The following is a 22,005-nucleotide window of genomic DNA, read 5'->3' as shown; positions in this document are numbered from 1 at the left end:
GGAAAGATGAAAAGCAGAAATTTCATGCACATATCAGGGAAAGCAATGTAAAGTGTTCCTGGATTTGTCATGTAATGCTGAAGGTCATCTGAGTGAATGCAAGCAACTCTCTTAACCTTTGTAAATTTGACATTTTAAAACAGACTTTGTCATAAATCATTCTTTCCTTTTTGCTCAACCATTGTTCTTTGCTAGTTCACTTATAGGGCTTTTATTTACTGAGTCCCAGTTGATGTATAAAGGAAAACATGCTTCAGAAGCACCATGGTATAGGTGGGAACTTGATTTTATGTTCACAAAATAGGCCATGAAAATACTCGTTCTAATTGCCTTATATTTTGCATGTTTTTCTAAGAATAGATTCTGGAAAGACTACATCTTATTATTATTATTAATCTTGAAACTATTTGGTAAAGATATTAAAATTTGTGCTGATTGGTAGGCTCTGGTTATTGCCAAGTGGTTTATTTCTGTTCAGTCCTGTTACCAGTTTAGGTTCAGTTGGGAAAACAGAGCCGCCATGCGAGTTAGGGTTTAGTACAAGAATTTGTCATTATTCAGGTGTGAGAGGACCAGGGAAGGAGTGGTCTGGAAAACTACAGCTGGAAAATCTGAGAACCGTAAGCAGCTACTTTAGCCTGACTCACAGGCCTGAGTGGGAGAGTACAAGGAGCTAGGTGCACACAGCTACCAAGATAGGGCAAAATGAGGAATTCCTGGAGACATCTGTGGAGGCACTACGTCTGTGAAGTGGGACTGTAGGAAAAGATAAATGAAATAGCTGTGTCTGAGGAAGCCACCATGCCTGACATGCACAACTTCCCAAGCATAATGTCCTCTTCTTCCCTCCCATCTCCTGAATCTCAGAAGAGTTTTCTCAATGACAGACTGTGACACGCTAAACCTCCCTATAAAAGAACACAAAATTCACGCCTTTTCTGAGTCATATTTTCCTTTGATATTGTATACAAGTTCACTATTGCTATCTAATAAACAATCACAAAATTTTAGTGACATACAATAATAAATCTTCCTTTAAGTCACACATTTTTAGGTCAGTTGGGGTTGGCTTACTTGGCTGGAGAAAGTCTGCCAGACTCGGTGGGGAAAACCCAGTTCCTCACCTCACATCTTTCTCTGTGATCAGAGAGCTAGTCCACACATTCTACTGTGATGATGGCAGAAACAAAAAAGCAAGCCAAGTCCTGCACACTATCTGCAAACCCTGGCACACCACACTCACTAATATTCCACTGATCAAAACAAGCTCTGGGAGGTGGAGCAGGAATGAATATTTCTGGATGATAATCCTGTTTAACTCAAGCTCTTAGGAAAAGTCTTATCCAGTGTAGATGCAAATAACGGTCTGCCATTTGCAAAAAGGACAAGGCTCAGTACTGAAGATCTAATCATTCCTTAAATTGTTCTTCCTTCCAGCCTTCTTTAAAAAAAACAAATTAGTTTGTAGATGGACACAATATCTTTATTTTGTTTATTTTTATGTGGAGCTAAGGATCGAACCCAGCACCTCACACATGCTAGGCAAGCGCTCTACTACTGAGCTACAACCCCAGCCCCAACTTGGTTTTCTTTTGCCCACATGTCATGGGTTCATTCTGCTTTTTTCCAAAATCACAGGACTACTAAAGTATGACAGCTCTACTTCTTTCTGTCACAATCTGTTCATTTGCTTTGGTCACTGAATAGCTAGTACTAGATGGTAGGTGCTGCACCATGCAGACTGGGAGGTAAGCAGACCCTTTCCTCAAGGAGCCCACTGCTCATCAGAGACCAGCAGTAAAGAGACAATGACAACAGCTTGTGTGGCAGACAGACTCGAAGGTGGCCCCTCAGGATCCTCCATCCTGGGGTACACACCTCTATGTAATCTCCTCCCTTTAGGTGGGGTGAGCCCTATGACTTGCTTCTAACCAATAAACGGTGGCAAAGGTGCTTAGATCTCATTCTCATGATTGGGTTGCCTTTCATAAGATGCTGTCTCACTATCTGACTTGCCTTAAAGATCTCCTTCCTGACATGACAAAGTAGCAGGCCACGTTGGGAAAGTCCACATGGCAAAGAACTGTACAGGAGTTGAAGGCAGATTCTTCCCCTTTTGAGCCACCAGAAGAGAATGTGGCCCTGGTGACACTTTGCCACCTTATGAGATCCTAAGCTGAGAATCAGGCACACAGAATTCCAGGCACACAGAAACTATGAAATAGTGTATTTTGTTTTAAGCAGTTAGGTGCGTGTTAATTTACACATCAACTGGAAGTTAATCCAGTGTGATGTGTACTTGATAGAAATGCTGTGATAACCTACAGGGAAGATTTCATAGAGATGGTAATACAGGTTGGATATGCCTTATCTGACCAAAAGGTTTTCACATTTCAGATTTTTTTTTAACAGTTGTATATACATAACGAGAACTCTTGGGGATGTGACTCAGGAGTCAGGTGACCCTAATATAATTACACAGAGCTGGGGTCTGAACCCAAGTTCTCTGATCCCAAGCATCAGGGCTTCCCCTCCATACCAGCTGACTTCCACTCTAGGCCACCAGCTCTCTTCCTGTGCAGGACTTGCCCTCAACCCATCCCTACAAGTCGGGCAACTCAACTCACGAGGTTCCTTTCTTTTCAGCCATATTGCCTGTGGGTCTGAATCTACAAGGAGTTTTAGGGGTCAGTTTGTGACTGCTTTGTTCTGGCTGTTTTTTCACAATTTGAAACTTGCCTTATAGTTTCAAACTGTGTAGTAGCCTAGTATAAAGGGTAATAAGCTTGAACACATATGCAATTCAATTTCTAAAAGCTTCAATTCTTATGTAATTGCTTTGCTGAATTTATTTTGTTAGAAAGAGTTAAAGCAACCTTAAAGGAGAACACAAGAATTGGACCTTGTATATTCAAACGTATTTGAGCTGAAAAAAAATTTAAAATTTATTATTATAATATTGTAATTGTAAGAACAAAAACCAAATAGACTGAATCCAATTTACCTGGAGTTGGCCAGAGGCGCTTCTTTTCAATTGGATCACTGACTTGATGAAGCATTCTATTTTCTCTAGCAAGCTGAGACTTGGTAGCAGCATACCTACAAAGAGAAAAAGAAAGAATCTGAATTCAGCAAATGAATTTTGGGAAGTGTACATAACATCCAAGGAAAACAAACCTAACAAATAAGAGAGCAGAACAACAGACTTCAAACATGGAACCATTCTGAGTGCTCACAAATAATAAAGTGAAATTATTTCAATATATGGTTTCCAAAAGCACAGTAGTTAGGAAAATAAACAAACATGATATAAAATTAATATCATAAAAATAATGAAAACATCATGTGGTACAGCAAAGAATATTAGTTTCCTAGGTCCATCACAATAAACTAACACAAACTTGGTGACTCAAAATATCATTATCCCCTTTTATATATGTGGAGATATTCTAAGACCCTCAGTGGGTCAGTGGGTGCCTGAAACCACAGGTAGTACCAAACCCTATAGATACTATGTTTTTCCTATACATACATGTTTAAATTTTATGTCTTTTCTATCTTTTTTTTTAGTGTGTTCTATTTAGTTATACATGATAGCAGAATGCATTTTGATTCATTGTACACAAAGGGAGTACAACTTTTCATTTCTCTGGTTGTACAGGATGTAAATTCACACCACTCATGTAATCATACATGTACATAGGGTAATGATGTGTGTCTCATTCCTCCATTTTTTCTATCTTAACTAGTTATCACCTACTTTGGGTTATAACATCTGCAGTTTGAGGTACAAAAGCAAACCTGGGACAGATTTCTTTTTCCTTCTTCACAATTTCACAAATAGAAGATTTGGTTTTACTATGGATCTTAACCTCAACAATTGATTTTTTTGTCTTCCTTATTAAGTCAAGAACATCAGCTGGACACAATGGTCCATGCCTATAATTTCATGGGAAGGGTAAGATAGAAGGATCACAACATGTTGCAACATGTTCTTGAAAAGCAAGAGCCATAAAATGAATTGTATTCTTCCATTAATAACCCAACTTTTGTTAACATGTTCTAAGGAAACTTCTCGACATCCTCATTCTACCCTTCTGGTAAAACACAATACAATAAATCTCTGGGGAGTAGGTCCCTCCTTCCTCTCACCTCAAGGGCCAGCCTGGGAAACTCAATGAGACTTTGCCTTAAAATTTAAAAAAAAATTAAAATTGAGGGTGGGGGCTGGGGACGTAGTTCAATGGTAGAGTGCTCTTGGGTTCAATCCCTATACCCAATAAAGTGCGCATGCACATACACAGAGCAAGGAAAAGAATTAAAAAGAACTTTCAGCTTTCACTTAAAGGAAGCATTTAGACATTTTAAAATTTACTTGTAGATGTTCCCTGGTTTTTCACATACCTTCCATTTTTTCTTTTTGTCATCTTCGTGATTTTTTTTTTTTTTAGCTACTCGAGTATATTTTGTAAGATGCATAATAGCTGCCTTAGGGCCCATATCGACTAATTCCATCATCTTTATAATTTATGAATCTATGTCGATTGAGTCTTTCTTTCTGGTCATGAGTCACATTTTCCTGCTTACTTGCATGACATGATTTTTTATGCAGGACTGGAAACTACAAATTTTATGTTGTTCAGTGCTGAATCTGTTAGACTTCTTTAAATATGTTTGTGCTCTGTTCGAGAATGCAATTCATAGCTTATGAATCCGTTGTGGTTTTGTTTGTTTGTTTTTGGTACCCGGGATTAAACCCAGGGGTACCTAACCACTCAGCAATATCCCCAGCCCTTTTTATTTTTTGAGACAGTGTCTCCTTAAGTTGCTCAGGGCCTTGCTAAATTGCTGAGGCTGGCTTTGAACTTTCCTCCTGCCTTAGGCCCCCAGGGTCTGAATCAGTTTAAAATCTTCACAGTTTACTTTTAAACTTTTCGTGGTCCAAGGAAAGGCTTTATCAGAGGGCTAATTTGGTTGGCCCCATGACCATCTTTGACTTATATCATGACCCTTCTGAAATCTATCCCATGTCCCTTAAATTATGAGGTCTCTAGCTAGCAGGAACACAAATAATTCCCAGATTTTGTGAGCCTTTAGCTTTTTTTAAAAAAAAATCATTAGGATTTTGTTTTGTTTTGTTTTCCTCAGGGCAAATACTTTAGGAAACAGCATATCATGATTTGTATCTTTTCTCCTATACCAATAAACCTTCGTCTTCAGAATGATATAAATATATCTCCTTTTTTCACTCATTTGCCTTTATATAGCTGGAAGTACAAATTTTATATGCAAAAATACTTAGTGTCACTAAAGAAAAGCAAATTAATGCTTGTGAAGTAAAATGAAAATACTAATGCTGGTTCATTTTTAAGTTCTTCCCTAACTTTGGCAGCACTGTAAATTGCAACATGTTCTTGAAAAGCAAGAGTCCTAAAATGAATTGTATTCTTCCGTTAATAACCCAACTTTTGTTAACATGTTCTAAGGAAACTTCTCGACATCCTCATTCCACCCTTCTGGTAAAACACAATACAATAAGTCTCTGGGGAGTAGGTCCCTCCTTCCTCTCACCTCAAGGAGAGATGTCAGTAAGAGAAGCCAGTGCAGGTATCAAGTTTCTCTGGCCACAGGAAAGTGGGGCTGAGAGAGCAGAAGAAAGGTTAGGGAGAAGGAGGAAGAAGAGGGAGAGAGGCAAGGAGGAAAGAAAGAAAAGAGGGAAGGAGAAATGGAGGGAAGAAAGGAAGAAGGGAAAAAAAGAAAGGGGGAGTCCCCTCAGAATGTGAGAGAGAAACAAAGAAGCAATTTCTTAGGGAGAAAAGTTTTATATGCATTTTTAACTTATATCAAAACTCTCTTTCAGGAGCAGAGAAGGGAAGAAGCAAAGTTAATCTATGGTATTTATAATACAAGAGGTCCAACAAGTTCTGTGCTATAAACAGAAAAATAGCGGACCGAGACAGACATTATTACCCTACATGTATGTATGATTACATGAATGGTGTGAATCTACATTGTGTACAGCCATGGAAATGAAAAACTGTACCCCATTTGTGTACAATGAATCAAAATGCAGTCTGTAAAAATGAAAAATAAAATAAAATAAATAAAAAATAAATTAAAAAGTTGAAATAATTGGATTTGTTTATTCTGAAAAAGAGAAAATTTAATGGGAGAAAAATATGATAGCTACTTTCTAAGAAAAAATATGATAGCTATTTTCTAAGCTATTTTCTAAGGGCACTTACACAAACCAGAAATAACCTTATTCATGTTGTTTCGAAGAATAAGTGGCATACTTTCATTTTTTGCACAAGAACATCCTTTCAATCATGTCTTCTGTCCATCCCCAAAGCCATCCCAGGTCCTCAGCATCTGACATGGTGCCTGGCACACTTGGGGCATCTCCATCTAATGGAAAAAGCAAGGAGTGTGGCCCTGGGCCGGCAGGGTTAAATTTCAGGTCTGTTAGTAAGTGTGTAACTTAATGAAATTTTATTTTATTTTATTTTATTTTTCCCCCTGAGGTGCGGGGGATGGAATTTTATTTTTTAACTTTTTATGATATCTTCTTTATAAAATGGACATATTTTCTCATTTTCTGGACAGTTTTGCAGATAAATGAGATTTTGGAATGGTTGATACCATAAGGTGTCAGATGTAAGCTAGAAGAAACAGTAGAGCTGTTTGAGCTTGTTACTGAGCTCTTTGTATCTAAAAACACCCAAGCAGAGTCAAAGTAATTGACTGAAGAAATTATTTTTTAAAGGGATTTTCCCCCTTTGTCTTTATGTCTACATTCCCCCCAATACCTGTATTTTAAAACAATGCTAATTCCTGTTTTAGCCACAAGATGGCACTCAAGGTTTAGTCTTTGGGGAATAAAAAAATTCCTAAAAAATGCATTAAATATAATTATGTAAACCTATAAAAACAATGTTTAAATTCAATACCCCTAAAAGGATAACACAAACATACATTAAATGAAAGTACTCAGCATGAATGTTTTCCATGCAACTGAAGAAAAGGAAATCAAACAAAGTATACTAAAAGATGACAGGTTTTTAGAAGTAAAACACATACAAAATCAGACACTAAAACAACTTAGAAATAATATGTATTAGCTCCTTAATTTGTAAAGACAAGACAAGTACAACCAGAGTATATTTCATAAACATAAGAAAGCTTTATATTACTATTTCATATAGCAGATGTTAAAATTTTTATATGAATGAAAAGGAAAGTCAGATAATAGACTGCGATGTTGACAAAAGTAAAAAAAAAAAATTCTACAAAAGGCAGACTTCTATTTGTGCATGCATACAAGTTGAGTGGGCAATGATGTTACACTTATCTGAAAATTTTAAGCGTTTAAGTACATATTAGTAGACAAGTAGGAAGTACTTGTTCTAAGTTTTAAACACATTTTGCATTTATCAATAATCTCAGGAAAGTTTGATCATCTCTTTGTGCCTCGGTTCCTTCCCTGGTAACATTTACTTCCTAGATAACACGTATTTTCACCTTCACAGAATTTCTGAGAGGGAAGTCCCAGGAATGGCAACTCAGTTGAAAAGGAGTTGCTTGAAGGAGCCTTGCTTGAAGCTGTCACCAGGGCAAGCCAAGCGGTGTGACTTGGAGTAGAGGTTGATTAGTTGTGGCTCTGAAGGAAGAAGCTGAGGCTCTCGCTGTGGGCTATATTCAGAGAGAGGCTTGACTCTCAGCTCCATGGGGTGGCCACAGCACCTCAGGAATTAAGAGTGCCTGGCACATGGATGATACTTTCCCACACTGCTACTTCCTGGAATGGGCAAGAGCAATGTCTTTTTCTAAAACTACACTGAATGTAAAACCCCGTCAGAATGAGTCACTTTTCTTTAGAAAACTTGATTGCGGCCAAAGCTTAGACAACTGTTATAGATTTTTCTGTTTTTTACGTAAGCAATCATTAGCTATCAAGTACAATACACAGTTTTATGTGTGCTGAAGCAAGAAAACACTAAAGAACAGCTTTCATTACTTTGTGATTTTATATCTTTCACAATTTTTCTAGAAAAAAATACAATCTGTGGATTAGATTCTGGATTACATTCTTTCCTACGTCTTGACAGGAAAAAAGCATTTGCATGAAGATCTAAGAGACAGTCAAGGCACCAGAAAAGAAAAAAGCTGTATAAATGAACACCAAATCAGATGACTGGTTAATGAAAGTTTATGAGCTGATTATTATGACGATCAGTGTCTGTTAATAGTAACTAAAACATGTGTAAAGTTCAATAACTGCCTAAAATATTCATGATAGTCATTTATATTTTTAGTTTTCGTTCCGTTTATGACTACACCCTAGCACTCCTAAAATAGAACCATAATCTCTACATTAGAAAGGACTTTAATAGAAGTCTACAGCTACATTTTATTTTTCTTAAAATTATCTGCTTTCACATTTAGTCCTAAGGAGAAACAGAATAAGTGTGTGTTTTGGTCAGCTTTTTCTCTGCTATGACTAAATGATCTGACCAGCACAATTAGAGAGGAGAAAAAGTTTATTTGAAGGCTCAAAGTTTCAGAGGTCTTAGTCCATAGAAGGCTGGCTCCATTCCTCAGGGTTTAAGGTGAGGCTGAACACCACGGTGGAAGAGTGTGGCAGAGGGAAACAGCTCACATTGCCATCAGGAAGTAGGTACAAAACATATACCCCATAGCCACGCCCCAATTCCCACCTCCTCCAGCCACACCCCACCACTTCAATTAATCCCATCAGGGATTAATTCACCGATTGGGTTAAGACTTTTACAACCCAACAATTTCTCCTCTGAACCTTCCTGCATTGTCTCACATGTGAACTTTTTGGGACACCTCACATCTAAACCATAACAGTACGCAGCTTTCAACAAACATTAGTTGAGTGCCTACTATTTGCCAGGCACCATGCTAAGAATGGAGAATGCAAAGCTATACCGATGGCCCTGTCCTGGTCACTCACTATGAACAGAAGAATTTCCACACCACAGGTGCTGAAAGAGACAAGGAAAGAGCCCTTCAGGAAAGAGGATGGGGAACTGGAGACGCCTCAGCATGTGAGGTATGGTTTCACAAAGAGATGTCTGAGTGGATCTTCATGCCATGTTTGTGAAACACTTTGTCAGGAGCAGGAAGAGTGGAGGCAGAGAGAAGGAAAAGGAGCCACAGGCATCATGGGTCCTACCATATATGCAATCATGGTAGGGATTGCTGTCTAATCTGAGAAAATTTTACAATCTTTATTTATTTCTGACAGATTATTTTTGTTCTCTAAAATGTTGGAAGCATGAGCTTTCATCTTCCTTTGTCCTCAAGAGCTAATGTTCCTATACCAATACTGTATGGTTTTAAATGTACTCATTCGAGAGATTCAGTGCAAAACCACTTGACCAGGTGGGTCATGTTATCTCCATGTAACAGATGAGGAAACAAGTTCAGAGAGGGTAGGAATTCCTTCCAGATCTGTCTGACTCCAAAGCCCCTGGTCTTCCCCACGCTACTTCCAAAGAAAGATTTTTCCATCTGTGAATTGAACTAGGGCCACATCAGAAAAGGCACATCTTATGAATACCTACCATGTGTCAGACACCGTTTGAAGCATTTACATGTATTAATTTATATATTCCTCACAGTCTCTTTGTAGGAGAGGTACACTTATTAACTACTGTCTAACAGAATCAGCTGAGGGCCAAAGAAGTCAGATAACTCTCTCAAGGTCCCAGAGCTGGTAATTGGCAGGACCAGGACTCAGATCCAGGCAGTTGACTCCAGTGCCCTGAACTTAATGCACTCTACGCCCTATTTTTTAATTCAGGCCAAATCCTAATTCTAGGTCACCAGTAAAGACCCTGCTGAGAAACTTATCTCAGGTAGAAGGCATAAATGGGGAAGAGATCTTACGTCCCTAAATAAAAGTAAGAAAAATTTCCTGTTGCTTAGGAATCATGAAATGATTGATGAGGGTAGGGTAGGATAATAGCGGGAGGACAGGACAGTGGCAGGAGAGAGAAAAAGTCTTTTTTCTTTACACTATGCAAATAAAATATTCCCAATTTGCATTTTAATGTTTTTCTTAAGCAGGAAATGTCAGTGCAAGGAAAGCATTTTCAAATACATATTAAAGCAGAGATGCACAATGGCGAGTACAAACAGACCAACAACTCACTTGCATAGATTCCCCACATATTTGTTATTTAAGTCTCTATAAATTGACTACTTTGTCATACCTTGTGTATTTCGATAAACACAAGACTTGTTATCTGAAATCTAACTTTATCATCCTTTAGATTTTTACTGACTTCTACACATTGACAAGCTGAAATGTAAGTATCTTCTAAAAATTTTATTGGAAGTTTTTTTTTTTTTTTTTTGACTAATCAACTCCAAAAAACATTACCCTATGTACATGTATGATTACACAAATGGTATGAATCTACATGGTGCACAACCATAGAAATGAAAAGATGTACCCATTTGTGTACAACAAATCAAAATGCAGTTTGTAAAAATAAAAACATAATTAAAAAAAGAAAAAAATTCATAAGAAGCATCACTTGATCTAAATATATTCTTATCAACCACCAGATGGCATAAGGTGTGAGAGTTTTATTCTGACAGGGTCACTGTGCACATGATAACTTGACCTATAACTTCAAAATAATGTACTTGGAAGAATGTTCTAGTACTCAAACAGCTCACAATTATTTTTGCCATATGTAGAAGTGGGTGAGTAAGTTGAAAATGACATGGTCCTGCTTTTTCTAAATCTTTGGGTTCTGTGGGATGCTGGCATTACATAATGAATCAGTGATCAAACAAATAAAACAGAGCAGTTCTGTTAAAGGAAATAAAAAAGGAAGTCATGTCAAGGCAAAATTAACCTCATATTCTAAGTACGTTTCGTCAACGCTAAAAGAAATTTGAAACTTGTCTTCAAGGGGAAAAAAAACAACACTTGTACTCATTCAAATTGTGCCTAATAAGAGCTTTTCTTCTGCCTATAATTTATCTGAAAGCAGAAAAGTATCTAATGCAAAAGTTTTCCCCTGCTTTGCCTGCTTTGGCTTGAAAATAAGTTGTTGCAGAGGTCACCTAAAAAGAAAAACTCCAACTAAAACACCCAATCTGAACGAGGATGTTAAATGGTTGGAAAGTGTAAGAACTGCAACTTTGGGCTGGGGTTGTGGATCAGTGGTAAAGCACTTGCCCAGCACGTGTGAGGCCGTGGGTTCCATCCTCAGCATGACATAAAAAGATAAAGAAATTAAATGAGTGTATTGTGTCCATCTACAATTTTAAAAAATATATTTTTAAAAAAGAATTGCAACTTTGACACAAATTCAAAATATAGTCCATTACATCTATGGTTCCTGTATGTCCATCTGGAAAAGAAAGCACTTTGCTAACACTAAGTTGAAGAGTTAAATGATAAAATGATAAATGAAATAAAAAGATAAATGAAGTAATTTTTTTAAAAAATCAGATCTTTCACCTGGTTTTATGTAGCATGTTCGTTGAATACCTTGAAAAAAGACACACCAGAGTAAGTAATGACTACAACTCACTCAGCGCATGGAGGGGGATCTGTGCTCCGGGGCATGATGAGGCAGATTGGCTACCTTCAGGAGCCGAAGACCAAAGATGAGATTAAATTCCCTTCCTTAGTGTGGTCTAAGATCAATGATTCCAAAGATATCATATGAATTTATTTTTGCATTTTACTACATACTTCCTCATTAGATTTAATAAATGTGGTTCCTAAGTGAGAAATCTGTGGAAGAAGAAAAGATGCTTGGAGATAGGAGAAGGGAGAAAGGCTAATTAATGATAAATAGTTTTTTTCTTTTACTATTCTAAGTTATAAAGTCGTATGTTGATAAGGATGTGAATATGAGGGGTGGAAATAAGAGAAATGATGGGAGGGTATTGTGAGATTTCTTCACTGTGGCTGAAATCCTTTCTCCATCTTCAGCAGCCAATAGGGAGAAAAGATGTTCCCTACCTGGGTTCATATGAAAGGAAGAAATGCTACTTTATTATTGCTTTTAGGCATTAAGATCTAAGTTGTTATTTCCAAGAGTTTCTTCTGATGGTTCAGTTAGATAATAGAAAGTGGAATCATGCAAATTTCAAGTTCATAGAATAATGCCGTTCAAGGCATTTGAGAAATTTCTTACTTTAACTTCCATTCTTTAGGATGTTGTAGATCAGTTTTCTTCCATTTATAATACTGTCCAATGAAATGTGGATCTTGAAGCACTGAAATTAGAGTATTAAAATAAGCAGCTGTGTATGCATAGATTCTTTAATCAGAGTTAAAAGTTGAAAATAGTTCACTTCTCATTAAGTTGATATGGGGCAATAACATATACCATGTAGATCAAATCATGTTACAATGTTCAGAAACTTTGCAATTTCTTCCTTTTATTGGAACTTTGTAATATTCGACATTGTTTGAAATAAGCAGGTTGTGAACTGGAAGTTGTTTTCATTATAATAACATTTGTTTATATATCATTTATGTTGTTAAATAAAATTTATGGGAGACCATTGTTTTGGGTTGAGCTCCTGAACTGGGCCCCAACAGACCAAGCCAAAATACAGTTGCTCCTGCTTCGTACTATGCAATCAAACTGAAACTTTGAGGAAGCAGGAAAATCCCCAAACTGACTAGTTCCACCCCTCAACCAAAACCAGAGATCCACAGAACCATTCAGAAGGGACCCAGTCAACCCGAACCTGCAGTGTGAAGGTGACCTTTTTTCTTATCTTCTTTTCCACTCTCTGTAGTACTAAGGTATTGAACCCAGGACTTCATATACACTAGGCAAGTACTCTATCACTGAGCTACAGCCCCAGTCCATTTTATTTTTTGAGATAGGATCTTGCTAAGTTACCCCAGCTGGCCTCAAACTTGTGATCCTCCTGCCTTAGTCTCCTGAGTAGCTGGGATTACAGGCATGCACCGGCATGCTCAGCCCAATCTTCATTTGGCATTATTGTTCCCTGTTCCTGTTCTAGCTGCCTTGTAAAATCAACCTGCTTGGCCATGTCCAGTGGAACACTTATTTATTCTTTAGAAGAGATGCTATCTGTCTCATGAATCGCTAACTAAAGTCAATCAGGTCATTAAATTTGTCGAAATTTTATTTTTGGCAATAGTAATAAAGACCGTATTAAGAGAACTCATATAGTCAGGCACAGTGGCATGTATCTCTCTAATCCCAGGTACCCAGGAGGCTGAGGCAGGAGGATTCCAAATTAGAGGCCAGCCTAGGCAACACTGTGAGGCCTGCATATCAAATAAAAGATGTCTCATAAAAATCACATACATCATAGTTTAACAAGTTTGTAATTTAGTACTGAAGTTGAAAAATAAAATATTGGAGTTGGAAGGGACATTACAGATCTTGATCCTTCACAAAGTAAGACTATCAAACATATTCGTCCAGGCTCTGACTTTTGCCAGTGACAGAAAACACTCCACTGTGTGGTTGGGAAGCTGCCCATTCTTCTGGCAGATACATAATAAAGGCTACAATTTCCTCCTTTCATCTGAGTGCTGCAAATTACCACGGGTCCTCTCGCAATGGGACAGAGCCTTCCAATATTTGAAGATAGCTCTCAAGGAAGTCTCAGCTCCTTCAATTATTTCTCAGGACACGATTCCCTAGAGACCACCGTCTTCACCATTCTGATGGTGAACTTTGTCAATGTTTCTGTTAAAATTCACGTGCAGGGCTCCGGGAGCAGCCCAGGGTTAAAACACATGCCTAGCATGCAATGAGGCCTTGGGTTCAATTTCCAGCACCAAAAAGAAAAAAAAATGTCCAGAACGGGATCAGAATCTTGATTTAACTTGAATAGCAAATATATAAGTGGAATTACTACCTCCCCTGATTTGTGCACTACACTTAAGTAAAGTCAGCTTAATTAGTATTAGTTGTTTTTTTGAACTCACATTACAATCACTGTAAGTTTGTGGTTATAAGTATTATGTTTGTGGTTAATTATAAACCTATATCTTCGATCAAATTCACATCAAATTTATTGAAAACCTAGTGTGATTAAAAAAATTGGTAATTTGTACATGAAATATCTCACCCTGCACAAAACTCAACTCAAAGCGGATCAAGGACCTTGGCATTAGACCAGAGACTCTGAGCCTACAAGAAGAAACAGGGGGCTGTGGAGATGGCTCGGTTGGTAGAGTGCTTGCCTTGTAAGCACAAAGCCCTGGGTTTAATCCCCAGTACCCGCAAAAAAAAAAGAAGAAGAAGAAACAGTAGGCACCATTATCCATCATATCAGCTCAGGAACAGACTTCCTCAATAAGACTCCAAAGCACAAGAAGTAAAATCAAGAATCAATAAATGGGATGGCATCAAACTAAAAAGTTTCTTCACAGCAAAGGGAACAATCAAGAACATGAAGAGAGAGCCTACAGAAATGGGAGACAATCTTTACCACATGCGCCTCAGATACAACATTAATCTCCAGGATATACAGACACTGAACACCAAAAAACCACATAACCAAATCAATAAGTGGGCGAAGGAACTGAACAGACACTTCACAGAAGAAGAAGTACAAATAATCAAAAAGTATATGAAAAACTGTTCTAGCAATTATAGAAATGCAAAATAAAACTACACTGAGATTTCATCTCACTCCAGTTAGAATGGTAATTATTGAGAATACGAGCAACAATAGGTGTTGGCCAGGATGTGGGGAAAAAGGTACATTCATAAGTTGCTGGTGGGACTGCAAATTGGGGCAACCACTCTAAAAAGCAGTATGGAGATTCCTTAGAAAACCTGGAATAAAACCACCATTTGACCCATTTATCCCACTCCTGGGCTGATACCCAAAGGACTTAAAATTAGCATACTACAGTGACAAGACCACATTAATGTTTATAGCAGCTCAATTCAAAATAGCCAAGTTAGGGAACCAATCTAGGTGCCCTTCAATAGATGAATGGATAGAGAAAATGTCTTATATAATATTAGCCTTAAAGACGAATAAAATTATAGCATTTACTGGTAAATGGATGGAACTGGAGAATATCATGCTAAGTGAAATAAACCAGTCCCCAAAAACCAAAGGCCAAATGTTCTCTCTGATGTGTACGATAACCCATAACAAGGGAGGGTAGAAAGGGGAAGTATAGAAGTTCATTGGATTAGACAAAGAGGAAGGAAGGGAAGGAAGAGAGGGTGATAAGAACAGGAAAGACAGTCGAATGAATGGGATATAAATTTCCTATGCTCATATATAAATACATAACCAGTGTAATTCCACATCATGTAAAACCACAAGAATGGGATCCTAATTAGAATAAGTTATACTACATGTATGTATAATATGTCAAAATACACTCTATTGTCATGTATATCTAAAACCAAAATATATGGGAAATTCAATGGTAGAATTTAAAAAATAATGAAGGACCTGAATAAAATTTTCTGAAAATAGAACATAATACCAATGGGGAAAAAAGAAAATTCCAATTATTTCTTATTCAGAAATGAGTTCCTATTTTAGAAGAAAGAAGATCTTTAATAACCATACTCTTAAGAGAATCAAATAACAGCAACATTTCTTCATTGTGGGCTTTCTGAAAGATATCTAAACATTGTAATTCTACCTTGATGTTTTCAAAGAATATATGAACAAAAAGAATGTAAAAGTTGCATCCTATAATAAATAGTCTTATATGCAGAAATTTTTGACATGCTGTAGATTTAAAATTGGAAAATGATTGCAATCATGTTTTTTTAACATAGCTTAGATTAATATGTTCTATTAAAGAAAGAATTGTCATTCAAAGAAAAGAAATACTATTAATCCATATCACATATTCACACAGACTCTCTTATCTATCATCTATCTAGCTAGCTAGCTAGCTAGCTATCACTTCCTTATCATTGTTCTGAGTTGAACTACTGAACCAGCTAGATGCTCTTCAGCATTTTTGCCTTTATCTGGGGGCTTCCTTTTTTTTTTTTTTTTTTTTTTTTTGGTACTGGGATTAAACCTAGGGTCACTTTACCACTGAGCTACAGTGGTAGCTGAAAGGTCTTGCTAAGTTGCTGAGGCTGGCCTCAATTTTACAATCCTCTTGTCTCAGCCTTCCAAGTCACTGGGATAACAGGTATGCACCTCACCACCTGGCTTGAGACTCCCTTCTTTAACAATGATTAATATATTTTCTGTTAGCTCGATGACATTTGCCATTGATAGGAAAGAAAGATTTAAATTGAACAGTTCTTTTCTTCTAATAAATTGCATGATTTTCACCAGCAATGCTCCTATTTTTAAATTTCTTTTCTTGCCTCAAAAATACATACATACATAATCTTATAGGCTTTTAATACTTTTTATATTAATATTTGGATATATTCTCCTCCTTTCCATTAAAAAAAGTAAATCTGAGTCTCTCAGAGTTCTTAGTGAGGGATTATAATTTTCTTTAGATAATGATAATAACTATCATTACTAGAATTTTTACTCTGTGCTGGGCACGGGTAGATAGGTATGTAATGATTGCCATTTTAATACCCACTTACAGGTGAACAAACAGACATTGCTAAATGTTAAGTAATGTTCTTTCGTTGGGACTCTTCATTATGTTTGGTCAAAATTTAAAATTTAATCTCTTGTGAATGCTATTTCCTTTTGAGGTTTCTATTCAAGAATAATACATATCTTTTCTTTTTTGAAAATTTTTGCCTACTTTTCATATTTGAACATGTATAGCCGGCAGTCTCTTCCTTAGGTATTATAAAATCCCAAATGACAAGGTCATCTTTCTTGAAGAGTCCCATCAGTCTTATATCATCGACTCATTCTCTTCATTGCTTTCTCTCACACACAGTACTTTGTACACACTTTTATTTTAGTGACTCTCATATCTTATCCCTGTAATCTTTCACTCATCTCCTACTGTTTGCCTATGAACTCCTCAGAAGGCTTATCGCAGTCTGTATCTTCATATCCCCAACACATAGTCAGCTGTCTAGATACAGATGTTCAATGAAGGATGCTGACTGGAGGAAATGGTGAAGGAACGAGGACCGGGGAATGGCAGAGAAACAAAGGAGAAAGGATCAGTGAAATTTTAGCAGACGTTCTAGAAGTTGAAATTCCTTCCTACCACATCCTGCCCTCTGGCAGTCTTTACAATCTGTGGTTGAAAAGCATCCTCTCAATTACTTGCACAATGGGTTCATTTTCTGTGGTTCCTTCTAAGGATTACTGGGCATTGTTTCCACTCTGGCGTGTGTTTGTGTGTTTTCGTGGTGCTGGGTATCCTCGCTACCCACGGGTGTTTCCATGGTACCCTTTCTGTCCAACATCTGTGGAAGTTGACCTGAGATTCTCTGCCTGTTGGTAGAGTGTCACATTCAAGGAAAATAACAGCTCGACTTGCTTCAGCATGTTTTATTTTCACACATATTATCTTATGCTAATCATAGAGCAAATTAAAGCAGGGTGGAATGTTTTTGTCCATCAGTAGACCTGGAAGACGAGGAACAAGGAGTTGAGAGATGAACCTGAATCCGCTTACCTGTTTTGTGGCTAACTAGGATAGGCCTGAGTTGCTAACGTCTGACATCATACGCTTCCCACCAGAACCTTCCCAGTCTGCATTGCAGTCACCTTGGGAGCTTTAAAAAATGACGACTGCCTGGTCCTTCTCCCAGAGATCTTAATGGAATTGGTATGGGGTGTGCCCTTTATGTCGGAATTTTTACAAGCTCCTCAGGTGGTTCTAATGAGCAGTCAGGACTAAGAATCACTGCACTGGAAGCAGACATACTACCTCTTGCACTTGAATGCGTTTGCGAGATGCTTGCCCTCATTGCAGGCTCAAAGATTCAAAGTTAACCAAAGTCTCCTAGGAGGAAGGCAAGCATCTCCCTGATGCTTCAGGCCGTTTGGTTTGTCTGGATGACAGCAAACTTTGGGATGCCTACACTCGATATTATAGAGCACACTTGTCTGAGGGAATTCTTTTCCTCTAACATAAACATTTCCTTATGGGGATCATATTCTGTCATTAAGGAGCTATTGCCCACAACCATATGTATTGGTTTGTTCTCTGCCAAACCTTTCATTAGCCATTCTATAGTGATGGACAGAGAACAGTGGGTCATTGGTTCACTTTCCTATACAAGTGCCTATGATCATGAACTAAAAATTATAATGATTAATAAAAGTTTTACCTATACTTCAGAGATTGAATTTAAATCTCATACTCTGCAGAGATAACTTGCTGTCATAAAGACAGTGTAGTGTGATAGAGTAACACATGTGGAGTCAGAGGATATGGCTCCAATGTCTGGATCACAGCCTTCTTAATTAAGAATAGGCACATTTATTGAGCACCATGTGCTAGGCATGTTGTAAATGCTTCAATCCTATGAGGTATGCTCTGTGATTATTCTCATTTTGTAGATGAGGGAACTGGGACACAAAGAGAGTGGGAAACTCACCCAATGTCACACAGCTAGTAAATTGCAGAGCCAGGATTAAACCCTAGTAATCTGGCTCCAGAATTTACCTTCCTTATCAACCTATGTTATTCTCCCTCCGAGGTATGATCTTAGTTAAATTACTTAGCTTCTCCTGGTCTTGGTTTTCTGTAAAACAGGATAATAATAATAATAATAATGTCTAATTCATAGGGTTGATATACCCCTATGCATGCCATATGTGTGTTTGATGAATATTGCTTGGATAAATGAATAAAAGAATAATAGATTGGGGTGATTCGAAACACAATATAGGTGGGCACATCCTATAAACGGTGTTATGCCAGGACAAACTTCTTATTATGGCATCAATGGCATATTTGTGGCACAAAGGTATGGAAAAATGTTAGACCCCCAAATAAAAATATAACTACTCATCATTCGTAAAACATACAGCTCTTAAAAGTATGCACAAGAGTTTAATAATCTTACCAGTGATAAGAATATAACTGAAGAAAATGAAGTTATTAGAAGTCTCCCTTTCATTTCTGAGTCATTGAAGGAGCATTCTATAATCTACCAGCTTCATCATTATTATTGCCAGGAAATTAGGCCATTAAAAAAGATAGTGTTGGATCTCATCCAGCTGAACTATCAAAAGACAAAATGGCTAGCAGCACATGTAAAGTTTACATTTAATTTTTTAAATTAAGTGCTGGTTATTATTGAAGGCAAGCTCTTGAAACAGTTTTATTAACAATTCCATGGGGTAAGCAGAGGCAGGGGGGCTGAAATCTTGCACCAACTGCTAGATTCAAAGTCTCAGAAATTCTTCCGGCCTAGCGACAACCATTACCAACTCTTGCCTTTACAACAAGAGTTGGATTATGCAGTCAGTTAGTGACAGATGTAGAAACAACAAAATTAAAAATCTGGGGTCTTCCTTTAAGGAAGAAACCACAGTCAGGAGGGCATTTTATCTCCTTCCACTTTTCAATTATTCTTTATTGCAAGACAATCATTCCCACATCTCTTTAAGGTGTGGCATGAGCTTCTATCATTTTTTTCTCTAGCAGTTTGGAGTTTCCAAGTGCCCCTTATATTTACATATCATTCTGTAAACACCATCCTATAACAATTTGTTTTTTGGTTGAAGAGTGTGTCAGCTAATGTCTCTTACCACCATGTTTGTTCAAGTAAACGGTTTTTGCCCCTGAAATGCATCTAATCTCCTCAGTGCCTCATATGTAGTAGGTACTCAAATGTTTGCTGAAGTGACTAAGCAGCATCTGACCACAAATCTTTGAAATTAAATATTCATGCACTCTATCATCAGAACTAATGAAACTCTTTTTTTTTTTTTTTTTTTTTCCTTTTGGTAATGGGGATTGAACTCAGGGGCACTTTACCACTGAGTCACATTCCCAGCCCTATTTTGTATTTTATTTAGAGAAAAGGATTACAGGGGTGTGCCATTGTGCCTGGCTAATAATGAAACTCTTTATACAGAGAGACTTGCTAAAAGTCTGTGTATTTTTTTTTTTTTTTTTTTTTTGGTGCTGGGGATGGAACCCAGGGCCTTGTGCTTACAAGGCAAGCACTCTACCAACTGAGCTATCTCCCCAGCCCTGAAAAATCTGTGTACCTTAAAGAGCCATAGCTGAAGTGGCACAGCGTTTGCTCAGCATGCTCAGGGTTCTAGGGTCCATCCCCAGCATAACAACAAAAAAAGATGCTAATTTTGGAATGGGGCTGTAGTCCAGTGGTAGAGTGCTCATCTAGCCTGGGCAAGACCCAGGGCTCAATCCTAACACTGGAATTAAAAAAAAAGAAAAGAAAAGAAACTTGAAAGCACCTTACATTATTTTCCACCACTGATCTATGAGTAAGTGAGGATCATAATCAGCAATGTATGATCACAAAATAATTAGTAACCAACCTTCTGAAAGAATATGTGATTTCTTAAAAGTTATTTATCTTACTTTTGGGGGGGTATTTGCTAACCTTAATACTATTTTTTTTGCCCTAATTCTAAAACTAAGTAATAATTTTTTGCAACAGTTAGGAAACTGTCACAATGATGATTAAAGAGACTCCAAATTAAGGCAGTGCTCACAAGGTTTAATGAGAGAGACTGAGAGGAATAAAAACATTCTGGTTTCAGCAAGAAAATACAAAAACAGTGATCTCACACTGAACAAGAGAGGGAATTAAGAAGACAAGATAGGTTTTGGGGCAAGAGAATGAATTCACTTTGGGACATCTTAAATATGACCTGCTTATAATGTATGTAGATGTCCAAAGCACAGTTGTAAATATGCATGTAGATTCAGAGGAGGGGTCTGGCTTAAGATATGGCTTTAGGCTAATGCAAAACATGGCAGAGAAAATGGGTAGAAACCATTGAAAGAAGAAGTTATTTATTTATTTATTTGCGGTGCTGGGGATTGAACCCAGGGCCTTGTGCTTGCGAGGCAAGCACTAGAAGAAGTTATTTTTAAGGATAAAGGCAGAGGAGAGCTTAGAGAGAAGAAAATCAAGGCTGTATGGTGTCATATGAATCCAGAAGAACATAGCTGATGAGAGTTTGAGAGATGAACTCAGTCACTCCTGAATCTTAGGAAGTCACTGTTAGCTTCAGAACACACATGTCAACAGGATGGCTGAGGCAAAGTCTTAACCTACTTAGATTCAAATAATGAAACAGTTATCTAAGAATCAATGAGAAAGGTGGCTAGTTTTTGCACTTTTTGTTCTGTATGTGAATTTTCCTCTTAGACTGGTATAATCAAACAGCCCTAGGTTCTTAAGTTTTCTTGCTGAATTTCTACTTAATACTTCCTCTGACTTAGAGGATAATGGTGTTTAGAATTTTAAAGTCTCCTCCTGCTGCAAAGCCTTCTTTCTGGGGTGAAGGGAGTTAGGTAGACCTTATAAAATTAAGGACTTCATCTTTATTCTTCCAATTGCTTATATTTCCTCCTGCCTTTTTTGGTGGGAAGGGGTACCAGTGATTGAACTCAGGGGAACTCGACCACTAAGCCACATCCTCAGCCCTATTTTGTATTTTATTTTTAGAGCTAGGTATCACTGAGTTGCTTAGCACCTCGCTTTTGCTGAGGCTAGCTTTGGACTCATGATTCTCCTGTCTCAGCCTCCAAAGCCGCTGGGATTACAGGTGTGCGCCACAGTGCCCAGCTTCCTTCTGGCTCTTAATCAGACTTTAGTCCAGGGCTTTACACAAAAGAGGAACTAAATGAATAGTTGTTGAATGAATAGTATATAGATCCAGCAGACAAACTTATTGCTCTTACATAGCAGATATGTTGCAAAATCAAGACAAGTTGAGAATAATGAACAGATGAATATATACCAAAAGGACATAGGATAAGGCAAGATCACCTTACGTGGAATTCTGTAGTATTCTGTCGCTTTTGATGTGGCTATTGTAGACCATGTCTTGTAGTAATCATTAAATGAGATTGATTTAACTGATCTGAAAATATAA

At 37.5% G+C, this 22,005-nt stretch overlaps 1 protein-coding gene across 8 annotated transcripts in view; it reads right to left on the bottom strand.

Moving 5' to 3' along the window:
• Positions 1–22,005, bottom strand: part of UBE2U (ubiquitin conjugating enzyme E2 U) — a 50,175-nt gene that overhangs the window by 2,755 nt on the left and 25,415 nt on the right. For 5 of the 8 annotated variants that reach the window (XR_013763712.1, XM_079139046.1, XM_079139047.1 and 2 more), the window contains 3 exons: positions 21,905–21,993; positions 12,195–12,276; positions 3,005–3,099 (listed from right to left, as the gene is read on the bottom strand). Coding sequence is in view for 7 of the 8 variants with exons in the window: in XM_079139046.1 (XP_078995172.1) it covers positions 3,005–3,099; positions 12,195–12,276; positions 21,905–21,993 (266 nt within the window). In the remaining variant the exon portion in view is untranslated. Of the gene's footprint in view, positions 1–2,371; positions 2,927–3,004; positions 3,100–12,194; positions 12,277–21,904; positions 21,994–22,005 lie in introns of those variants that run through there. The other 3 variants (XM_079139048.1, XM_079139052.1, XM_079139051.1) reach the window with 3 other exon arrangements.

This window comes from Sciurus vulgaris, assembly GCF_902686455.1.
Source record: "Sciurus vulgaris genome assembly, chromosome: 1".
Taxonomy (NCBI): Eukaryota; Metazoa; Chordata; class Mammalia; order Rodentia; family Sciuridae; genus Sciurus; species Sciurus vulgaris.
The sequence above is the reverse complement of the archived record's forward strand: the minus strand, read 5'-3'. Positions and strand labels throughout refer to the sequence as shown.